The sequence below is a fragment of the Atta cephalotes genome (assembly GCF_000143395.1).
Source record: "Atta cephalotes unplaced genomic scaffold scaffold00043, whole genome shotgun sequence".
Classification (NCBI taxonomy): domain Eukaryota; kingdom Metazoa; phylum Arthropoda; class Insecta; order Hymenoptera; family Formicidae; genus Atta; species Atta cephalotes.
This window is the reverse complement of record NW_012130107.1, coordinates 1,699,561-1,719,217: the sequence shown is the minus strand read 5'-3', so window position 1 is coordinate 1,719,217 and position 19,657 is coordinate 1,699,561. Positions and strand designations below refer to the sequence as shown.

The following is a 19,657-nucleotide window of genomic DNA, read 5'->3' as shown; positions in this document are numbered from 1 at the left end:
ATCAGCATACACAGTTTTTACATGATTTCTACGAATTTTTAATCATTCATTACGAACACGATTTTGTAATTGTGTGTCTTCAAATTGTCACTCGAATTTAAAGTCTGTATTTCTGTGATATAATTGAGAAATCGTTTGTTGTGTGTCGGAAGAAAATGCGATTTTTAATGTATCGCGATCGAGAATGACACATTTAGAATCGCACTATCAAGAAAAGTCCGACACAATCGAGATTGAGCATTTAAGCGATTTTACAGTTGTAAGCGTCATTTTCCTGTATAATTATATACAAATAATAAAATCGATGATATAATAATATCAATCGAAGCAGATAGTTGTGTATAAATAATCGGATTATATATAGATCACTTCTTGGTTTTCTTTTTTATATATCTCCACTAACAATATATATACTCATAATTAATATTCAACCTACAAAACATATTTTTAAATAAAAAAATAAGTATCATTAAATTAACATGCAACAAGATTGTAATGTCATAGTATATCTATTACAATTAATTAATCTTTTTAAAAAATTATTTGTAATCTTTGTAAAAAATATATCTCTCTTTATAAATATAATCTAACAAATGCAATCTGTTGTTAAGACCATAAAACTTTATTAATTTCAACAAAATTCGTTATTATTAGAGAATGAAAAACTAGTTTAATTCCCCAGCAAACGAGAATGAATTGAAATGAATTGATGAAATGGATTCAAATTTTCAGAAATATTTATTCACGAATGTTAAAAATGAATGCTTTTTAATCCTGAATGCATTTTTTATTCATTTATAGAAATCGCATGGATCATATCTCTATGCCTTTCAATCTAAAAATAATATTAGCTTTTTCTATGCACAACACACACATTATGAATACTGTTCAATTCAAAATTTTGAATAGGAAATGCAGTTTTTCAATCCACTTGCATCCAATTGAATCCAATTAAATCCAAAAAATATTTGTTATTTAAAATACACATTCGGATAGAAAAAAATTTCAATCTATTTTAATACATTCTCGTTTGCTAGGTCTACATTGAATTGTATTTCTGAAAAATAAAGAACTTTTGGCTTAATTCAATATTATAATTTTGAAATAAAAACAATTTATACAGCGGATTTCGTTGAATGTAATAAAAGTTTATTTAATGATATATATATATGCCGTTTTATTTAATAAATACGGAGTAAAAAGCTATCTGATTCGCAGTTGAATCATGCTTCGACAATATCGCTGGATATTGATTACCCAATACTAAGTATATCATAGCTAAGACCATAAAATAATCATTAAAAAATTAAAAAAAGAAGACTATCATGTTATTGGGAAATATATAAATTTGATGCATTATCAGCATATTTCTTACCTGCTGTTTAATATGATTGTATTGACGACAACAAATGTCAATAAGCTTTGCATCAATAATGCGAGAAATATGTTCACGCCGAATATTCTCAAGCCTATTCTCGGATATAAATTTAGCGACTTCAAAGCTATGAACAAGCAAAAACAAAATACCTAATCTTTTATACATAATTTTATTAAGAAGATATTTCAATGTTTAATAATGTTTGTAACTCATAAAAAACAAAATTATAGAAACAAACTTTTTAATAATAAAAAATAAAAAGTATTTGGATCTTCATTTTTAAATACATTTATTTCTTCATATAATTATTCTTATTTAATTTTTTCAAACAAAAACATATATAAACAAAATATTCTGAGATAGCTTATATTTTATATTATCTTATATCTTATCTTATATCTTATATTTTATATTATCTTATATTATGTTATATCTCTTTTATTTCAAAGTTAAATCCTTTAAGAGATTTAGAGAATAAAAATGGTTTTTGAGCTCAATTTTCTGACTTAAATTTTTATTTTAGATCAAAATTTAAATTTGCCTTAAGCAAATTTATCGAATTAATCATCGATTAAACCAATTTTGAAATAGCCTTTCGAATTATTTTGAAGGAAGCTATTTCGAAATTTGAAAAAAAATCGCGTCAAATTTCAATTCGTTTCTAGGCAAAGTTGCCAGATTTTTAGTGACTTTGGCACTATATCATGCTACACTCGCTACATCTGTGTCACCAATTATAGCACTAAAATAAATAATTCAAAGTAACTCAAAACCATTTATAACTAAGCAATATTATATATTAGCCTGTTAAGCACATAAAATTTAAATATTGCAAACGTATCATTAAAGTCATCATTAGCTAATATTTGTCCATCAAGGCTGTGTTCGGGAAGCACGTTATCAATGTTATTTGTATCATACTATCCTTGTTTCACGTTTAATGAATAATGAAGATAGAATGACACAAATAGTACTAATAGCGTCTCCTCGAACCCAGCCTATGATACCTGAAATTGCGACAAAATCGCTAAATTTGTATAAATAAATTCTAGATAACGTCAAAAGGTGGCCATCAGCTATGTGGTATGTGGTTTAGGCGTGCATCTCTCATGATCGTGTGATCCGCGCCAATTGCGATTATGGCGCTCGCCAGATGAGAGGGGCAGTTTTACATTGAGAACGAATCGTTTGTGACGGACAACGTCCAACGATTTTCACGAGGTAAGGCACGACGGACGCGCGGCTCTTGGTCTCCCTCTCACAGACGTGTCGATGCCTCGGCATCTCTATATTGGTGTTATTAAGTTGTCTACCGTGAACTATCGCGAATCGCGAGGACGATCGCCGTCCTTTTCCTCCAGCCATACCTGAGTACAATAATAGATTTGGCTGGAACCTGCACAGAGCCTGATTAAATAAATAGTATTGTCTCCCTCTGTATCTCGCGGACTGTCGCCCCACCTCCCTTACGTCGCGATCTCGCGACGTAGATCTCCCTAAATTTTAGATCTCTTTTTCGAATCGACTAGAAGAAAATCATCTTTTACTGCAATTTCGTGGTTTTTATAACTTTTTATCCTGTACGACGAGAGAATCGAATTGTTATGTGCCTAATTAATGTTTAAGCTCCTCCGAAGTTGACGGTAGGTCGATTGAATCCATTTAATTATAAATCTCTTTGCTATAAATGTCAATTCAATTTTTTTTATATTACATCTGCAAATTATTTCTATTAAAATATATTTAGTATTAATTCTTTTTTATAAGAGTTTTGATTCCATGAAATTAATTAATAATTAATTAGTGCTTTTTAATTAATAGCGAATTCAATTGGATGCACTGATGCATATTGAGATTGTATATAAATTGACGCAAAAATATGTACTTAATATAAAAGAAATAACTTACCTTGAACTCTTCAATAATTTACTGTGTTGTTAGATAAGGTATATTTATAATTATTTATAATTCGAAATATTTGTATTTCACTTTTACATTTGGATCAGTATATCCATAACTTTAATATTTGGCAGTGCACATTAATACATTCAATCAAATTCGCTATTGCATAAATTAAATGGATCGTACAAATTCAACATCAATAACTACAGGCATAAGTTTTTAATCCATCGATTGATTAATTGCTTTGCACAAATATAACTTTGCTCCATAAAAGCTGCATAATGCAATTGAACAATGATGAATTAAAAAACTTGCCTTTTGCTATAGATTTTTGCTCTGGAAAATTAATATCATTAGATTAGATACGCATGAATGAATACAGATATGAACTTATGTATTATGTAACAAAATATTCATTGCAATGTTCTAATCCTCTGCAAAAGAATAAGTTTGTACAAATTTAAGACATCATAAAGATTTCATGTCTTTTAAATTCATATATTTTGTTTGCTTAGATTTTCCTGCAAACTGGTGCTGTATTTTCTTTCTTATGCAGTCATTGAGACTTAATTCTGGTAATTTTTCCTTTTATAAAATATAATGTTTCAATATGATGATCCTTTTTTTCTTACAGCAGGCAGAGATATGGAAAGTCAACAGTTCTGTTTACGGTGGCATAATTTTCAAAATACTCTCTTGAGCTCGTTGCCAAAGTTGCTTGACGGCGGTTATCTGACAGATGTTACGCTCAGTGCCGGCGGTAGACATATTCATGCTCACAGAATTATACTCTCGGCTTGTAGTTATTACTTTAAAGAACTTTTTAAGGTATTTATACGTATAAAACTGTCTCATGTTATGCAAGCCATGAAAATTCATATCTTTTAAATCTATATATTTTGTTTGCTTATATTTTGCTGCCAATTGGTGTTTCTTAGATTTAATCTCGATAATTTTTTCTTTTATAAAACGTTTTGAGTAATATATTGATCTATTAATGACGTAATAAATATATAAATTTTTTTACATTTTTTTGAATCAACTCTATTTTAATATTATATTATTTTCATGCTATATATCATTTTTATGCTTTTTTACTTGTTTCTTTTTTTTATAAGTAATCACATCTAATATCTTCAAAAATAAAATTATTTTGGATAGTTAATTTGATTGCTTAAGCTAAATGTAATGGGTTTCTAAATTAATTCAAACTGTGATGTTAAGTTAATATTGTGTCGCTTGTATGCGATGAAATGTGTAGTTATTAAACAGTAAGATAAAAATCCTATGAAAACATTTTTAGGACTTAAGCGTTTTGCAACATCCGGTCATTGTGTTACCAGGCATGGAATATGCAAATTTATGTGCTCTGGTCAAATTTATGTATAATGGAGAAGTGAATATTTATCAAGAACAGTTACCTGCACTTTTAGCTATGGCTGATACATTGCACATTTGTGGATTAGCTGACATGGCTGGGGTAAGTGATTTTTTGTGCTTAAATGATATTAAAAAGATACTTTGAAGGTACTTTGAAGAGTATAAGGAAAGCTTGTATTATGTAAAAAAAATTATGCTATTCTCTGCATTTATATTGTATTTTCTGAATGTATTGTATATTTTCATTTTTAACTTATATTTTATTTTTTGTATCAACATTTTTGGCGTCATATAAAATACATAGTTCGTAAAATTATTACCAAGTTCTTTGTCTTATAATATAACGAAAAATAATAATATACAAAATATACAAAATATTTAATAAAATATTTTATTTATTTATTTTAGTGCGCGTATTATGTACTAATTTTTTTTTATTAATTAATTTCTGAATTACAGTAACTTTGTATCTAAGCATATAAATTATGATTTTATTTAATAATAAAAATATGATTTTCATTCTTACTATTACTAAGTCAGATTGAGTGCAAGCTTGCTAATTGTGCATAAGAAATAAATAATCAGAGAGCTAAATATATATAACAATTTATTATACTATATATTCAGAAATAAAGACTGCCCTTTTCTTGTTATTAAATTAATGGCGTGTTTTTTTAGTACTTAAGGTAATTAGCATGAATAATATTTAATCTTTTTAATACACTTGTCCTCAAATGAAAATTTTTAATGCTTATAACAAAGCATGGGTTTTTCAACGCCGTTATTCAGGAATATAACTCCTTCTAACAGTTCTTACTTATTCCTTACGAATATATACTAAATATTTTATTATTTTTCACACAAATATGTCTGTTGTAAATTTGCACAAAATAACTGTATTGTTGGTACGCTCAACAATATAGTCAGTATATAATATATAGTTATACAAAACTTATGCAACATTTTCTATTAATAAATTGCACCATTTTAAACCACAATGCATTTTCCTTTCACATTTTTTCTCCTTTTTTTCATTAACATTGATATACAACTGTTTATGCATTGTAATAGTATCTGTATATTCGATATAGCTCATAAATAATATTGCTTCTTACAATTAATAGAATGTCAGTATATTATTTTTCAATTTTTTTTTAAACTGTAACACGTTGCATATTTATAATATAATATTTATATGCGATAGCAGTAAGCATTGTTGTAAGCATTTGTTAGAGTTGTAAACAAATCTCTCAATATCTCATTAAGAGTTTATCTAGTAGAATTTATCTGTAAATCACGATAAATTCAATATGTACATATTATAGCTCATTGTACATGTATTGTAAATGCTGTCCTTGAAATATTCATGTTCAATATACTTAAAGAATACAGAATTGTCATAATATTGTCACAAATATATTTTCTCAAAACGTCGCAGATAATTAATTTCTTTCATACTTTAGCAGAACGGAGAACGAAGCAAATCCGCGTTCGCTTATTCCTCACTTAATGTTTTTATATTATCCTGATCGTGTTGTTTTGTTCAGGTTACTTAAACACATTCACTGTCGTTCCTCAAGAAGTACTTCACGAAGGAATTATACCGCTACACATATTATGTTCGTACATGCATCGAAGGAACGATAATGAATAAAAACGATATCCACGAGATCAAGATCGTTGTGTGTGTTGCAACTAAATGCAAGTGGATGCATCCCATGGAACCTTACCCCATAGAATGACTTTACAGGTATATCTAAAATAGCTTCTTCCATGAATCTCTAAATTACTAAAACTATATATTACCGAAGTTAAAACGGCGATTTCATACAACACTTATGTTTTTTTTTTGCAGTACAATAATGCTTAACAGTTTAGTCAAGTGTGATGATAACAAATGTTTAGCACTAATTTCTTGATTCTAAAGATGTTATTAGCTAAAAGAAAAAAAAATGCATGAAAACCTACAAAATAATTTTGGAAAATAATTTTCAGATATAGTCAAGGATTTTATGTGCTAAACTGTTAGAATTCAATAGTAACTCTTGACTAAATAGTTTTTTAAATAAAAAATTAGATATTTTATTAGGCATACTTAGGCCCAGTTCCACAACGGTTCACGGTTAACTCTTAACCGAGGTTCAACTTGTTTCTCATTTCTTTCCAATTCTAGAATTGGAAAAAGACAATAAGTTGAACCTCGATTAAGAGTTAATTGTGGAACTGGGCCTTAGTATTGTTTAATAGAAATGTTTATTTCTAGAATTATATAAACCAAAAAAACGAAAACAAATGTTTAAAAAATTATCATGCTAAATATCCTTAAGTAATATATTCTAATATTGATTTTAAGTAAATACGAATAAATTGCACATAATAGATAATTAATGTGCAATGCATAACCTGTTGTATAATATATATAGAATATGCTTTACTTTATTTTCTTGAATTTTAAAAGATATATTTACCGTTATATCACATCAATATTTATATTCGCAAAGTTAAAAAATATATTTATTATGATTATTAATTATCAAAAGCAATTTATATTTTTGTATAAATCTTTATAATAATAAATTTATTTAATATTATTCTATTGTAAACATTTACTTTTAATATAGAGACATAAAAGCATATGACGCCGCATAGTTAATACACCTTTAAATTATATATTTTTTGTTGTGTTTAATAGTGTAGTGTTTTTAATGGAGAAATATGATAATTATTTAATGTAATTTACATAGTTATGTCTTCTTATTTCAGAAAAATTCGAGACAGGATAATGATATATATGTGCAATCGCCAGTAATGCAACCTCAGGAAAGACTGAACGAAGAGATAATAAAGATAGAGAAAGACAATGTAATAACTCCTGGATCGTCAGAATCTATATCATTGCCTAAAATGGATACTTTAGAGGATGAGGAGCCTAATAATGATCAAGAAAGTATACCATATTGCGTGAAGACGAAGCCCTATTACTCTATAAACGCGAAGTTAAACCAAAGGGAAAAAATGTCTGTTCCTGTTAACGTATCTGTTAATAAATATGTCGATAGAGGTTATTCGGAGAACATAGCGGACGAGACAGCGCCGATCATGGAGGATCAAGTCACTACAGAAGATGTAAAACCACCGCCAGCTGTGTGGGATGCAAGTTTCAAGTTGCTTGCGGCGTCCACACCTAGTAGAACTTCTCAGAGTTACAACAAATCCAGTGTCACTTGTCTTATTTGTGGTAAACAATTAAGTAATCAGTACAACTTGCGAGTACACATGGAGACGCATAGTAATAGCTCATATAGCTGCACATCCTGTTCACATGTGTCGCGATCACGAGATGCTCTCAGGAAACATGTGTCCTACAGGCACCCAGTAGCTTCTCCTCAAAAACGTTCACGATATAATACGTCAAAATCATCAATAATGTGATGATAAAGTCACTATTGTGTTATTCTATATAGACATTTATATATAGACATTTTAACCCTCACTAGGATACCTTTTCATCAAAATATATTTTCTGTTAAAAATGATTTTTTTCGTTAAATTACAAAAAAAAGAAAGGGAAAAAATTGAAATGAAATTATTTCATTATTAATTAAAAATAATTAAGCACTGTTCTAGATATGTTGAATTAGAGAATAATTTAGAATGATTATCTATGCCTATTTATGATAAATGATAGATGAACATAATTGAATTCGTAAGAGCAGCACTGGACTGATTAATGATAAGACAAGTCGTAATAACATCTTCGTTTAAAGTGAGGTCCCACGGCCCGCGGTTCAACATGGCTCGTCACACGATTAGTCTCAAAAGTGATATAAAAAAAGGTTAAAATTGCGGTCCTACGACGCAGAAACAAAATGACTCACTATAACTCGCGGTTCATCAGCTCACGAAACTGTCGGTAAATTACGCGAATGAAAGAGCTTGCACCTTGATTGAACGAAGTAATTAACTACTGTGCGTTATTGCACTACGCAATTTTTCTATGCTTGCATATAAATGTGTGAGAGCTTTATTATTGCTAGTTGAGATTTAAGTAACTTTTTGAGTTTCTATAATGAAAAAAATGTATATGAAATAACTTTGCAAGTATTGATCACGTTCAATAGAATATTTTATTTTTACTATTGCTACCGTTGGAAGTTTTCTTTCGCGCTAATTTAATTATACGTTTAGATCTTCTATAGTCCTATATCAGCAAAGAAAACTTTCAACATTTATAAAATAAATATTCTGCTGAACATGATTATTGACGATTCATAGCGTAAGATGCCTTATTAGCTCGTCTGCACGAAAACTTCTTTGACTCGTGAAATTTATGCCAATTTTCGAAAATGTCATAAGCTACAAAGCGTGAGGAATAACGAGTCATCCTGATTCCATGACGCGTATAGGCTTTCCGAGTTATGGCGAGCCATGCCGAGCTATGGACTATGGAACTCCACCTTTAAGTGTACAAAGTGTGATCATGTTCCTGAAGACCTTTAGTGTTCGAATTGTTATCGCTTTCTTGTTATTGTTATATCGTTTTAATAAAGACAAGTTAGATAAGTCGTGTGACTCTTAGTGAAAATGCAATATCTACATATGTGCAAAAATAAAGCTGCAGCAATGAAAGAGCCGCAGAATCTTAGTTATATGGGATGTGAATTATTCTACTAATAAAGTCGATACAAAAGGTGCAAAAGACACTGCAATATAATTTTTTAATCATATATCAAGAATTGTATTAAAAAATAATATACAATATTTTTTTTGTAGACTACGAAATAAATAAAATGCCTCCAAAACTGAGTTTCCTTAGAAGTGGCAATAAATTCTTCCAAAAGTTAATTATATCTTTTCTATACGCCATATTTTAGTATTGCAGTCCTGTCCGACGGAGATTAACGTTTCCTCATCCAGCCAAACTAAGCGTGTTATTTGACTCTGAGGATGAGCATCTGAAATATAAATGTTTATTAATTGCGATTCATTTACAAAAGGATATTTGCTACACTTACTTTTGATGATAGTATGTTTCGCTGGATTTGTCACACTCCAAATGATGATAGTGGTATCAAGACTACCACTTGCAACCATGTCACAGTTTGGAGACCAAGCAACAGAGTTTACTCTTGCATTGTGAAAACCCCATTCTCTATTATGTGCAAGCTGCAAATCAAATCAAAATAATTTAGATTTATATCCTAAAAATTGTTCTGTTCAAACTATATTTGTATAACGGATATTTAGTTCCATACTACTCACCCTCTGTTAATCCAATAAGCACATAACAAGCCATTAATAGCAATTAATTCATTAATGAAAGCATGATTATTTTATGCTTAATTATTTTATGCAAATATTGCTCCAACATTATAGTGCGTCACAATTAAATTTAATGAATAAATGCTATAAGTACTTATCCATTAAATTTAGAGCTTTAGACGGAATTTTCTGTTAAGTTTACTAACTCTATTACAATTATACATGTTGAATTATGGTATTAAAAAAGCAAAATTTTTTGAATTAAAAATTTTAAGTTAAATTACTATTCTTGCATTTCTAACACAGTTACTGAGCATATAACAAATATTCGATCATGCATGACTTACAACTACATTTAACTATACATAATTGAATTTAAATAATTCAAATTATCTTTTATGTAAAGTACTTTACCTTATATTCTGGTACAGTATACAGTATAACTTTTCTGTTTGCATCACAGGCAACTAAATATTTATTATCAGGACTATAGGAGGCATCCGTAACTGGACCCAGATGTTCTAGTTCAGTCTTTTGAGTTAATGTAGTGTCCGATAACTCGTAAATATAAACCTACATTGTACAAAGCTTGATAATAGCATATGAATCAATTTTTTACATTTTTCGTATACTATAAGTAACAGACGAACTTTATTGTCAGATGTGGATCCAACAGCTACATCTCCGATTTCTTGATTAATTGATACGCATGATGGCTCATAATCGATTGATAAACTAGACAGCTTTTTGCCATCTTGCGTAACTGCGATCTGCAAAATACAGTATCAATAGTAACATCATTATTACGCAAAATTTACAAGTGCAAAATGTCTACAAAGATACTCAGTTTTTAAAAATACATTTTACAAATCCTATAATAGCATAAAAAATTATCCTTATTAAAATTATTCCGTTTTCAGCTAAGTTAATTTTAAACTTGCTAAATATTTTGTTAAATTTACTGAATAAATTTGAAAAATCGAAAAAATGACTTTGTAGACATTTTACATTCGATCTACCTGTCGAACTGAAGCCACTACAACTATATCGTTATATATATTCAGTCCTCGTGGTTGCGAATCCAATTTTACCACACTGGTCTCTGCGTATGCATTTGTCGCAATATCGATTGATCTTAAAGTATCGTCAATGCCAGCGGTATAGAGCAAGTTACCCGTAGCCTTCATCCCGTTAATTTGATTACCATGACCGTGCCCTTGTACACGTTCATTTTCACCTGTCTCCGCATTCCAATTGGTGATATAGCCATCGTGAGAACCGGTGTAAATCGTACTTCTATCAGGACTTAATGTTAGCACCGTTATTGGTTTGTTATGACCCTGAAAAAAAATATTGGATCAAAACTGATATAATGAAAAGAATATATTAAGAATAAATTAATGTTGTTCTAATTAAATTAGAACTTTAAAAGAGATTAATCAATCAGGAACAGGAATTACTTTTATTATCTTTATAGGCTTCTCAGAATTGTCGACGTCAAGATAGTTGATGAAGCCGCTAAGTGACACGGATAATAAATGTTTTCCTTGCCACAGACAGCTCACCTAGAACAGATTATTTTAATACTTCTTTTAATATTTACTTGCATACTGTGCCTTTCTGTGTATTTTTAAACTGATCTGTAAGTTACGAACTTGTTGATCGTCGACCGTCGTTCCCATGTTGAATTCTGTAATTAAAGAACGCGTTTCTACATCCCACAGTTTACAGGTTTTATCTCCGGAGGCGGTTAATAATTGCTTACTATCAGGCTTCCATGCAACCTGTAAATATAAATGTGTTGTTCAATTACATTTATTTTAAATAATATTTTAAATAATTTGTAATCATATTCTTATGTCACATCACATTACATTAAACGATTTAGATTACATACCCCATAGACTCCACCTTGATGTGCAGGGGATCCTATTTCTCCAACAAAATCAGAGGTTGTTCCATTATACAAAAACACTTTCCCGTCGAATCCACCAGAAGCAAACAGATTTCCGTCAGGAGAATAACGTACAGTTTGAACGAAACGAGTATGCTCTTGCTTTGTCATTCTGTATAAATAACATGTAATGAATCACATGAAGAAATTATATAATATTATATATAATAAAATTATATATAATAAAATATTATATATATAATAATATATAATAATATATAATAAAATATTATATATAATAAAATTCTCATTCAACAGAATATAGACTAAATTTTGCGTATGTGTACATACTTAAATTTGAATGGAGGGCCTTCGAATATTCCAATAGTGTTATCTTCACTTCCAGTTATTAATCTAAATGGTCTAGCCGGTCTAAAATCGCATGAATTGATAGATTTACTTTGACCAGAGATCTCACCCACCGATGTCCCTGTTTCTGCCATAAAGACATGCCCAAATCTAAACGTAAATTATTAATATGTCAATATTACTTTTTTAATGATCTTAATCTATCTTAATTCTTCAATAATATATCTTACTTCTTTTACGCATTCTAGTGTGCAAAGTATACCTTTCTCTTCCTTCTCCGACCACGACCATGCGCTGACTATCCGGTGACCAAGCAATGTCTTTGATAGGTCCGCCAATAGGGTGGAATTCATTTTTTAATATATGCTCCTTGTTAACTGTATCCCAAATACGTACTTTACCCGACTGATCTGAAATAAAATCACTACTACGTTGGGTTCTTCATATATTAAAATTTAATATAAGTTGAAAAATAATTCAAGTGCTGTGAAACATTCTATGTATTATAAAAATATCAATGAAAAAGTGATAACATACAATTATCAAAGATTATGAATATTAAATATTATGCCTTATGTTATTTACGGATGATAATTTCCATGTAAAAATAATGTACGCACGCACGTACACGCACACACACACACATACACATATATATATATATATATATATATATATATATATATATAATATTCAAGTAATTAAAAATCCCGATAAAATTAAATATTATAATTAAAATATCACGTACCTCCCGAAGCTATGTAAAAACCACTAGGAGAATATTTGGCAACGTTCACAGGGCAAGAATGTTCTGTATAAACATCTGCAATTGCTGGATTCTGCAATGTTCCGAGATACGCAAATTAGTCTGTTATTAGTAGTAAACATTTATTGCAATATAGAAACTCACGTCAATATTTCTAATGATAACACTGTTGCCATTGGTATATAAAAAGTTCTTTCCTTTGGGATCGCCGCCTAATACAAGAGGTTGTCCTCTTTGGGTCCTTGGTAATGCAGCAAATATATATTCTATAATATAAAAAAGCAGAAGCTATAAAATAAAGAAACAAAATCATCTTCAAATGAATCAAAACTAAATATCCAGACCATCAATAATTTATTTCCTATCAGCACATATATTGTAAATTTATAATAAAATATAAGCAACAAAATGTATAATTTATAGATTTTTTTAAAACTACGTAACAGATAAATTTTTTAATATAATTTTAATAATAGATATATTAATAATAGATATTATTTAATAATAGATATATTATTTTATATTCCATATTATTTTTCATAAAAAATTGTGTGTGTATATCATTTGCTCTATAATTATCTTATTTATTTATATGATATATTATTCATAATAAATAAAATAAATTCATAATATTAAATAAAATAATCTCAAAATCAGAAAAATATGTCAAATGCACAAAAGAGATCAAATATCACGCGAACAACGCATAATGCATCCAGGTGCTGGAACCAAAATACTCTTCCTTGATACATTGGCATAAGTCCAGCTTCTAATATTTCGAATTATTTTGAGCGCTAACAAGCTATAGTACATCCTGCATCGTACATGGATATAATTCCAGAAATAATGTTGTTTAAAGAATTTTATATGCCTATTAATAAAATAATTTGCAAAAAAAAATTTATTTTAAGTAATATTATATAGCATATTATTTTAAATAACAATAATAATTTTTTATTTCTTTCTCTTTTCTTCAATAATTTCAAATATATTTGATAAATACAAAAGATTTATGATTTATTATTATATTAGGTGTAATAAAAAGAAATCCATTATTTTTGCATGAAATTGAATGGAACCTAATATGACTTTTTGCTAGTATAAATATTATAAATATTTAATAATAATTACTATATAATTATTATAAAAAATCATTTATTCTTTTATGGTTTTCTTCATTCTGATAAGAACATAATATATATAAAGTATATAAATCTTATCTACAATCTTATCAAACTTGAACATTTAATATTTGTGATTCATCTTCCTTTTTCTAGCGTGACTATATACAGGGTGTCAAAAATCTCGACATATTTTTCTTCACTTTTTACAAAAATTCGATTAGAGAGAATCAAATTTTTCTTAATAATTTTTTAATTTTAATATAAAATTTGATAACAAAAAAATTAAAAAATGAAGGCTCCAAAAATAAAAACCGAAATTAAACAATAATTTTATTATTCCTTTGCATCGAGCACTAAGTACATTTAAATTTTCATTCTTTTCATGAAAGACTTGCCGATCACGATATTCTCTCTAAACGAAACATTTACTCCAAATCACACCTAGAAGAAATCTTTGGGGTAAGAACGCCAATAGTTTTTGAACATCCTGTATATGCACATTGACATCAGCCGTGCGTCCAGCGTATCGTGTCACACACGACTGACACGACACATGTGTGACAACGCTTCAAATTCGAGTGAAGCAAGATAAACCATGATTTACGCGGTTAAACGCAAGAGATGTGTAAAATCGTAGAGGAGCCTCTTTTCGTTGTCTCGTCGGTGCGTCGCAACGCCTCGTGATCCGATCAGAGATAAGTAAACCGGAAAAACTGAGAGGAAGATATTTCATGTAGCAAATCGGTACAATATAGTATAGTACACCGGTACATAAAAGCAAAGGTAACGCGTTCAGGTATCGCGACTTACTCGTTTCGTACGACATTCCGTTCGGTGAACCCTGTGCCTCTGCACGCCCAACGATATCTAAATTAGACCGAGCGAGAGAATCTGGTGTTTGACGTGAGGATGCGACGTCCACGACAGCCTACGTGTGATAGCTCCGCGACAGCACCCACCTTCCGCACACAAAACACACACACACACACACACACACACACACACACACACACATGCACAAACACATATACACACGCACACATATATACCAAATACGCACGCGCTGCATGCACGCACACTTACGTGCAAAATACTTGTTCCACCCTTCGCCTTATTTGGTTGAAACATGAACAAAGATACTACTAGACGCGCCTGGCCGAAGCGTGCACGAGAGTTGGTAGGAGACACGATAGAGACATCTGCTGGGAATTTTTGTTGAACTAAATTGCGGCTAAAATATAGATAAAATCACAATGCAATAACGGCCTGAAGCTTTTTTGAATTAAAAAAAGAAAAAACGTAAACACAGAAAAATTTAAAAAAGATACACACGAGGCTTATTTGTTTTATTTTTTTACATATTTTTTCTCTTTCGATTTTTTTTCTAAAGTGTTTAAATATATATTTATTTTATTTATATTTTATTTATATTTATTTTATTTTTATTTTATATATACTTAGTAATTTTAACTCTATAGGCGCATAATTAATATTATTTAATATTTTAAGCACATTCTTAGAATATTAAATTAAATTATGGAAAATGCAAAGAAAATGTAATATAAGACAAAGAGGAAACGAATTTAGACAAGAGAATTTAGTAATTTTGATCTGTGTATTAGGTGTAGTAAAAAGAAATCCATTATTTTTGCATGAAATTGAATGGAAAAATAATGGATTTCTTTTTACTACACCTATTATTATTTTAACTATATTTTTTTATATACTTTTAATCTGTTTGTTTTAATTATACTTTTAACAACAATTGAAAGTCTTATATATAAACAGTTAAGATTATTTTCGAAAAACTTATGTGACAGATTTTTATAGGTCTTTGTAGATTTATCATACATATGTATATTGAACCGTTTCTAGTAAAAATTTGATATAGATATGTTCATTTTTAAAATTATTAGCGTATTAAACGAGATGCTACAAGAAACTCGGTATATACATAATCTTTATAATGTACTTTATTATATAGAATACATCTTTTATATTATATTATTATTACTTTTTTGTGTGTCATACAGAATATGTTGAACGAATGGATAAATTAAAACTGTTTTAATGTGTAAATTAATCGTAATATATATATCTATTAATATTATAGTATAATATATTGATTTGATATATATCAATATACGTATATCAATATACATTTTCATATAATTTTCAAAGTAAAAAGATAATATGAAACGTAACTTCTCTCTATAATCATCTCTCTAGTCATTTCACTTATTCTAATACATATTTGATATAACTATCTTTTTTATATAATATATTTACTATATAAAATATTATCACCACAAGATCTAAAATAATATTACGTTAAATCTATATTCGCAGTGTTTTCGTATACATATATAGTCTTAATAATTTATTCATTCATACATATGCGGTAGTATAATGACATGCACATCATGCACACATTTGCTATAATATATGTATGTGTAGAATTTGTAGTCTAAATTAATAAAAGGAATTGTGGAAAAGCTAATAAATGTATAACCATCTGATTTAATAATCTAAAATATTCATCTAAAAATATAAAAAATGAAAGCAAGTTGATCATTTCAATGAATGAATAAGCTGCTGATTTAAATAGACAATTCATTAATGCATTAAAATAATGTACCAAAATGACAATTATGAAACAGCAAAAATGTTGGAGCTTATAACAGCAGCACATTAAAAAAATAATCATTGTAGCATAAAATTTTATCATCTTTGAACAATTAGGTAAAGTTTTTCCCGTATATTAAATTTTTTGTAATAAAAAATTTTAATATTTCGCGCGTATGATGTGTATATGCATATGTGGATATTTATACATATAATATATCATGTTATTTTTACTTTATCACATTATAATCTCATTAATCTCGCCTTTCAAATATATATATTACATGTTCTATATTTTATCACACTTTAGTTCTATCTTATTGACATGTACTTAAAGTTAATAGTGGCAAATGTTTCAAGTATTTACAAAACGAAAATGAATACGTATAGATATAATAATCAATAGTAATCGTCACGTAAAAATATATACGTAATTTATATATTTATAAATACATACGTAAAAATATATACGTAGATTTTTAAACATGCTGTTCCTTGTTCACGCAAACAACTTGATTTGCGTGAAAATTCAATAGATGTAATTCATTGAGTATTACAATTGTCTAAATACAAATACATATTTGTGCAATTAGTTGTAGAAATTTTCAAATTTGCAATAAATTTTAGCAAACTAATTATTATGTGTTAAAACGAATGATGTATGTAATATTCAATGATTATTGATGATAATGAGATAACATATGCAAAATACAATATTTTTCAGCGAGGTACATTAGTTCCTTTATGCGACTAATGGCGCATATATATCGAAGAGAAATAATACGTAACATATTAAATTTATATATTAAATTTATGAAACAAAATATAGGGGAATTGATGAATCAATTGCTGTTTTGAAGAATAAAAATTGAATTAAATAATACGCTTGTAATGTTTTGCGTTAACAGTTTCGAGGATTTAAATTGCTCATCACAACCTAGGATAATTAATATATGATTTCATATTTTTCATATTTTTTGCTGAAGTATGAGCCATGACAATCACATTGAGTATTAAATAAATACTACATATAATAAATGAATGAAATTAAATAAATGGAACTCGAATGATATTCATGGTCGGATTATGCGAGTGGTATTAAGATTGCGTATACGAATATATACATGTATTCCTGTCGGCGTTTGTATATTAAGAGAGAATCTAATTACCGACCAATCGTCAAGTTTCCAATTTATGCAATTCGAAAGAATTTATGAATTCTTCCAATTTACGCGGATTAAATCGTAAATTCTTATCTCATATGAAGTTACTCAGTCACATTCCACGCTCTGTATCTTTCATTCCAATAATAGGTAATATTCGATAAATAACAATGCGAAGATTTCGAAAAACGAGTTCGATTCCTCTTTCATACTTATCGCAACGACGATATCAGATAAATTAGAATGCGCAATGAATTAGTAATTACAGCTGATTATTATTACGTCGTTTACGCGACTGCAACTGGTATCGCTTGTATTTTCAACATTCCCCGTGTTTTCCATATCTATGATAACAAACGTGGCTACTGTCATCTGTCTTTCCGCAGGATCTTGATGGCGATTTATTTTTCGAAAAATCTCATTATTACGAAGCGATGCATCCGCGGGAAATATCTTGTATCATATATAAAAGAGACACGAGACATCTTCTCAGTAATAATGCACTCCGCGTTCATTCAAAGTGTCCCGAAACATCGTTCTTTCATAGGACAACGGATGGCGAAGATGCAACGCTTGCGATTGTCGATAGTTCTTGTCATCGGCAATGAGGGACATTCTTCTCTTTAGCATCGACGGCTCGATCGTCCGTTTTCCGTAGAACTTGCTGCCACTCTTAGCTTCGATCTCTTCGATGGACGGCAAACGGGAATATCGAAGCTCGTCCACGTCTTCGTCCTTCGGCAACGGACGCTTCTGGTCCTCTAGAACCGGTCGGCCGTCCGGGTAGACCCGTATCACCATCGGTCCCGACAGATACGGCTTGCTGGACTCCGATGACTGGATATAATCTCCGCTCGCCACAGTCTCCTCACCGAGGCCGTTCGTCTCACTACCGCTGTTCGCTGCAAGAAGAGAAAGAAAGAGATGGAATTAAACAAATGCGTCGACGTGACTTCGAAATTGACGTTGGTTTATAGTCGTCGAGGATTAAGTAACAGGTTCATTATACAGGCGCAATAGATGTCGGGAAGTACATATGTCTTCCAAGCGAAATCCTTGTCCGTACTTCATTAAGATTCACTAAAGCTGTGCGAGCGGATCACAAATTTCTTAGTCAACGATGACTTTACGTAGAAATTAAATTACACTATTAAATTCATAATGTCGAATTAAATTAAATTTAATTCATAATGTCAAACTAAATTAAATTTAACACATTTCTTGAGTCAAATTATACCCAATTTGACTTTTTAAAGTCATTTCTATAAGTCGTTATTGCTCCGTAATATGTCATTAATTTAATTAAAACAAAGGATGTAAACAATTTAACTCAAGAAATGTGTTAAATTTAATTTAGTTTATTATTTATTAAATGTATATACGTTAATATGGACCTTGCTTATTTTGAAATCACAGAAATGAATTGATTTACATTTTGACACACATAGAAGTTAAAAATACAAATTGGATACTTTCCATTTAGTGACACAAATCTACACAAGTGTCCTTCTATCTTTATTGCTCACTGAATGTCAGCAAATGGGAAGTGTCCATTGTTATTTAAATCAAGGAATTGAGTTACCATTGTTACTTTGATGTTTAACAGTATGTGTGCGTAGAGTATAAGAATCATTTGTATGCCTGGGATCAATTGCAATATCTTAGACAATTATAGAACCAGATTTTTAATTCATTGTCAAATTCTTGATATTTCGTGAGAGAAGAAAACTTGCATACGTATTAAATTAATTATTATTATAGTATTACGATCTCTCTTTCTCTCTCTCTCTCTCT

The 19,657-nt window shown here is 29.4% G+C and overlaps 3 protein-coding genes across 3 annotated transcripts in view; 1 reads left to right on the top strand and 2 right to left on the bottom strand.

Moving 5' to 3' along the window:
• The first annotated feature begins 3,830 nt into the window (after nucleotides 1-3,830).
• Nucleotides 3,831-8,203, top strand: LOC105622317 (transcription factor GAGA). The gene is made up of 4 exons (XM_012203736.1): nucleotides 3,831-3,855; nucleotides 3,915-4,108; nucleotides 4,584-4,760; nucleotides 7,424-8,203. The coding sequence occupies exons 1-4, from the start codon at nucleotides 3,831-3,833 to the stop codon at nucleotides 8,090-8,092; spliced, it is 1,065 nt and encodes a 354-aa protein (XP_012059126.1). The 3' UTR covers nucleotides 8,093-8,203.
• Nucleotides 8,204-9,505: 1,302 nt separating this feature from the next.
• On the bottom strand, nucleotides 9,506-14,901 carry LOC105622316 (actin-interacting protein 1). The gene is made up of 13 exons (XM_012203735.1): nucleotides 14,886-14,901; nucleotides 13,096-13,217; nucleotides 12,934-13,024; nucleotides 12,448-12,595; nucleotides 12,168-12,335; nucleotides 11,820-11,988; nucleotides 11,578-11,706; nucleotides 11,383-11,487; nucleotides 10,942-11,262; nucleotides 10,573-10,692; nucleotides 10,337-10,495; nucleotides 9,676-9,826; nucleotides 9,506-9,615 (listed from the first exon to the last, which is right to left on the bottom strand). The coding sequence occupies exons 1-13, from the start codon at nucleotides 14,899-14,901 to the stop codon at nucleotides 9,506-9,508; spliced, it is 1,809 nt and encodes a 602-aa protein (XP_012059125.1).
• A 3,451-nt stretch (nucleotides 14,902-18,352) lies between these two features.
• The window catches only part of LOC105622315 (rhythmically expressed gene 5 protein), a 10,447-nt gene continuing 9,142 nt past the window's right edge, over nucleotides 18,353-19,657 (bottom strand). Inside the window, exon 4 of the mRNA XM_012203734.1 lies at nucleotides 18,353-18,765. Coding sequence (XP_012059124.1) covers nucleotides 18,353-18,765 — 413 coding nt within the window. The remainder of the gene's footprint in view (nucleotides 18,766-19,657) is intronic.